This window comes from Oratosquilla oratoria, chromosome 7 (genome assembly GCF_046742065.1).
Source record: "Oratosquilla oratoria isolate Oo_2021 chromosome 7, ASM4674206v1, whole genome shotgun sequence".
NCBI lineage: Eukaryota > Metazoa > Arthropoda > Malacostraca > Stomatopoda > Squillidae > Oratosquilla > Oratosquilla oratoria.
The window spans coordinates 75282194-75287193 of record NC_134783.1 but is presented as its reverse complement, the minus strand read 5'-3'; the positions used below and the strand labels follow the sequence as shown (position 1 = coordinate 75287193).

Sequence of the window (5000 nt, the reverse complement as noted above, 5' to 3'; positions counted from 1 at the left end):
AATTAACTTATTCATTCATTTATTTATTTATTTATTACCAGTACAACAAACTGGTAGAGTTCTTTGTAAATCCGAGAACTGCAGTTGTACATTTAAAAGTGCTGGAGAAGCGGTGCAACATAGATATATAGTATAGTAGATATTTGCGTCCGTTAGCCAGTTAAGAAAACTATTGTTTTGAGTTCCAGTACCTGATGACTGCCCGTGAAAATGGCTAAACATAAGCACATCTGTGTCAAAAATTACAGAAATATTGTTCATCGACTGTCATTTGAAATTTGTTTACAATGATAAGCGATCGAGTTTGAAATAAAAAACACTCTTTGTAGTGCCATAACAGTCATTGCCTCGTGAGGATAATAGCCCTGCTCTTCTAAGCGGGCGAGGCTGAACATTTTTCAAAACACTCTCGTAGAAAAAAAAATACAGTGTTTTTTCTTCTTTCAGATGTAAGTGACGATGACTTGATGATCGACAAATTGGATGAGTATCTCCGATCACGTGACATACACCTAAGGAACTATGGCATTGGTCATCCTCCCCCGGGTCGCCTCCACAACAATCAGGTACTGTTCCAAATAGGGGCTAAGGGGCACTTGGGAACTTGGACGCCCTCAAGGTATAACGGAAATGGCATTTATAAGGTTCTATTTCCAGCAATTCCTTTCGGTAATTTTTGTTTTTCCGACACCTCATTTTTTTCTTTTACTCGTATCGTTTCCCTGTTTTTTTTTTAGCTTCTGTTAGGTTTAGTTAAGCTAACCTAACCTAACCTAACTTAAGGTAACCTTACCTTACCTAACTTTACTTGTCCTTACCTAACCTTATCTAGCCTAACCTAACCTTACCTAACCTTTCCTAACCTTGCCTAACCTTGCCTAACCTAACCTAACCTAACCTAACCTAACCCAGACTAACCTGGCCTAACCTAACCTAACCTTACCTAACCTAACTTTGACTAACCTTACCTAGCCTCACCTTACCTAACCTAACCTCACCTCACCTCACCTAACTTAACCTCACCTCACCTAATCTCACCTCACCTCACCTCACCTCACCTTAGCTAATCTAACCTAACCTCACCTCATCAACCCTTTGCTGTATCCCAGCCGAACAGCCATGCGGCTTGCCTTGGTGTCGGAAAAAAAAAAAAAATCCTTCATCACCGGTAGTTGCTTGATGAACTGTCGTTCTAGATAATGCAGAGGATTTTATTCAGGTGAGGGGTAGAAGATACAGTGTGAATGGGTTTCGATAGATCGAGACTTCCTTCTGCCCAGTGTTTGCCTCCCTTCCCTCCCTCACCTAAATGAAATCGCCTGGAGACACTCTTGACAGAAACTGTCACGCTGCAGTAGTGAAGAGAGCCAGTGTCACACTATGCGGCGGCGCCGGGTGCGGCCATCATCTCCCCTTGGTTAAAACATTATCACAATCTGTCGAGTCTAATGACTCGCCATAAGGGAGGCTTTGCTATAACAGCCAACAACAAGCCGCAACAGCGGTGCCGGACAGTGTGACACTGGCCTAATGCTTGAGCCAACCAACACGTTTATTTTAGTTTATTTTACTTACTAGATTCCCAAGTTCGCCAACAACCTCTCCTTTCTGTTAAGAGAAGACGTTGTGATCGCATTTTGCTTATCATTTTACAGGTATTCTTAATAACTGATACTGCTGTTATATAAAAATTAAAGTAATCTCATGTGGCGCCCTCTACTAATAATCATAGAAATCACATTTTGTTTCATAGAAAATAATAATTCTATAATTCATAAATTAATTTATCTAAAACTCTAGAGAAGTGGCTGCTTCGCCTTTCGACTGACGGTAATTAACAGGATTTGAAATGAAGAGAGTACAGCTTCACACTCGCGAGAAAACTTGTTCGAAAAACTCAAACAATATTCCTATGCTGACACTCCCCAACACCCTCAGGGCATGCTCGAGAAGATACAGTTCGCTGTGCCTCCTGGGGACCCTCGCTACTACGCCCCACCTCGCCTCCCCATCTCCGAATCGGCAGTCTTTGAGGAGGAGGTTCCTGGGCCCATGCGACCTGGGCAGCGACTCGACCGAGGCCAACCCCGTAGGCACCTACCAGCGCGTGACCCGGACCCCCGACCCGAGGGCCCGGCCCGCGCCTGGCAGGAGCCCAGTGAGATAGAAAGGAGAGGCCCCGCAGACACCCAGAAAGGCCTCGGGGCACAGACACGAACAGACGCGGTGGACGGTGACAACCAAGAGGAAAAGGCTAAAAAAGCGAAAGGTGAGTATATTGTTCATTGGTACGGCGGGGGAGCGGGGTGGTGGAAAAATAAAATAAAATAAAGTGCTTGGGTTGCTACCTCCATATATCTGTCCGAGTAATTCAGTCAAATTTATTCAGGTATGGGATGAGAATAAGGACTCATCTCTTTTCTCACAGATTTAAAAAGTGAAAGATAAGAAGAAAAAAAAAGTCCCCTGGCGTTACTCACCAGAAACTCTATGAAGAACGTCATACTACTGAAAGAACTGTGATAGCCTGAACAACAGCTACCTACTATTTTTTTTTTAATCTCTTTTTTATTGTTTCCTGAGTTTGTCGTATGCTCATTTATGTTCTGCACCACTGCCTTCACGGAGGTTTTTGCCTAATTCCAACCTGTCTCCTTCTTCCCCCAAACCTTGTAGTTCTAAAAATCTTTGTAGCGAAGAGCTTGAGAGATTATTTTCAGTTGTGGAGCTACACCAATGGAGAATTTGTCTGAAATTACAAACAACCTGAAAATGGACTTTCGGCAATGCTGGCAATAGCAGATAATGTTAAAACGCTGCTTTTGTAATAATTTTTCCAGTTCTGGTATAGAAACCTCCTAAGGTGAATAAAATAATTTGTCGGAGATGATTTGGTTTTACGTCGCGAACCCCCCCTATCAGGAAGCTAGGACGGTGCCCCTTACAGAGGATTTTGCAGCGTGGGATTTAACGAATCATGCCCTTGGTTCAACTCGCTAGTGGAACAGGTCGAACTGCCGGTAACCAGCACAAAAGGCCTGAAGTAGGTAGATGCCTCAAAGGGTTAATCGCAATATCATCCAGCAAAATGAAGTTTTCTACATTCCCTCTGAAATTCACTTTTGCAGCCGTCAGATCTCGAACTCGCTTTGTCACTGTGTGGACTCCGAAGAATCAGTCCCACCGGGTACTGGTGAATGTCATTTACCTGTGCATCCAGATATCATTGGGGGTTACAAGGCAGCGAGGTTGCGTCTGTCAGAAGCTCTTTACTTTTTATATGAAGGAAATAATTAAGATTAACGAGGAGAGTCTGATAATACCCAGTTCCTTGTCGGATGTTTTTCGTTGTTGTCGGGTAGCCCATGGCGTCAGTGAACTATGACACCGGGGCTTCGTGGGAAGCTGATTGCCTTCTTGGGCTCCTGGGAATGGTTCTCCATCCAGGTCTGTTATGTTCAAGTTCGCGCGCCATCAGTGCTTTGCAGTCTGTGAATATTTGCCTAAAGCCGACGTGGAGCATTAGGTAATGTTCCTGCCTCGGAACGCGGTATGTTCAAAGGACTTTCATAGTTTCTCAACCCCTCTCCACAACGGCGGACATCAGAAGTGTGGTAGATTAGTGTCGCATACATATCCTAGCACCTAACCAGTATGATCGATCTGATTACACTGGTTTTAGACTTTATTCACCGCCACAGCCATTATTCCAACATACCAAAATTTTACATGTACTTCTCACCATACACACATGCAACCTCACCAAGCCGGATTAAGTCACCATGGTGAGGTGCAGAGGCTATATCATCCCTCAGGGGGATATCACCCCCCCCCCGAGGGATGGTTAAACCTCTGCACCTCTGGTCCTTCATTGAACCATTAAGGCTGAACTACTAACTACTACTACTACTACTACTACTACTACTACTACTACGACTACTACTACTACTACTACTACTACTACTACTACTACTACTACTACTACTACTACTTCTACTACTACTACTACTACTACTACTACTACTACTACTACTACTATATGTGAAGCAGGCTGGCAAAATGGAGATATGCCATCTGTTGTGTTGCCTAATCTGTATTGCCGATGTCCTTGTGTACTGGTGTTGTAACCGGAGGCATGCTGGTTAGTTGTGGGTTCGAATCCCGCACTCTTCTCCAATTGCCAGCAGTGACTGTTATCTGGACAAACACTCCAAAGGCCTAGAATGAAGGTGATCGCTTCGGCCGCAGCAACTCAGCGCCCCCTGGCGTAGGCTCCTTACCTATGTCCTGAGTATTGTGTTGTGACTCCAGCGAAGTCTGCTTGCTTGTTCTGTTGAGCTTGATCACTTGTCGATTACATAATTATATTGTAATTCTCTGCCATTGCTTTGTTCTGATTTTCTTTGTTTTATTTACTTTTATTAAAAAATTAATATCATCTTTGAACATGTTATTCCATCATTGAAAAGTTTTGCGTTTGTTCTGGAAACAAAAAAATATCTACGAATGCAGTCAAAATGTAAAATCAAGTTGAGCAAGAATAGTTTTATGTAATAATCCTAATAGGTTCGTTTGAAAAAATAAAAGTACATGAAAATACACATCCAAATATATTTTTTGTTATAATTCAAGACTCGGAATACTATATACTAAAGTCAGGAAAATTAAACTAGTTACACGCATAATGCTAACAAATGAACATCGGCTTCTTGTAGGTCAGGAATATTTCAAAGCTTGCAAACTGTTAAATGATCATGGATGCGGTGATTGGTCTGCGTTTGATCTGCTGCTGTGTTCTGGTTTTCAATAGACAGTTATTTTATTAAAACATTGCCAGTCGCTATATGAAATCTCCCAAATATTCGAAAAACATCGAATGAGCAAACAAAACTAAAATCCGATTTACTTTCCAAAATCGAGAATTTTGAACGAGTGTATTGCATAGTCGATGTTAGTGAATGATCATAATTGAATATCATAAAAAACACCATATCGTTTTA

The 5000-nt window shown here is 42.3% G+C and overlaps 1 protein-coding gene across 1 annotated transcript in view; it reads left to right on the top strand.

Annotated features, from left to right (window-relative positions):
• Nucleotides 1–5000, top strand: part of LOC143027219 (uncharacterized) — a 220102-nt gene that overhangs the window by 129039 nt on the left and 86063 nt on the right. Inside the window, exons 2-3 of the mRNA XM_076188411.1 lie at nt 448–566; nt 1939–2269. Of these exons, the coding sequence (XP_076044526.1) occupies nt 448–566; nt 1939–2269 (450 nt within the window). The remainder of the gene's footprint in view (nt 1–447; nt 567–1938; nt 2270–5000) is intronic.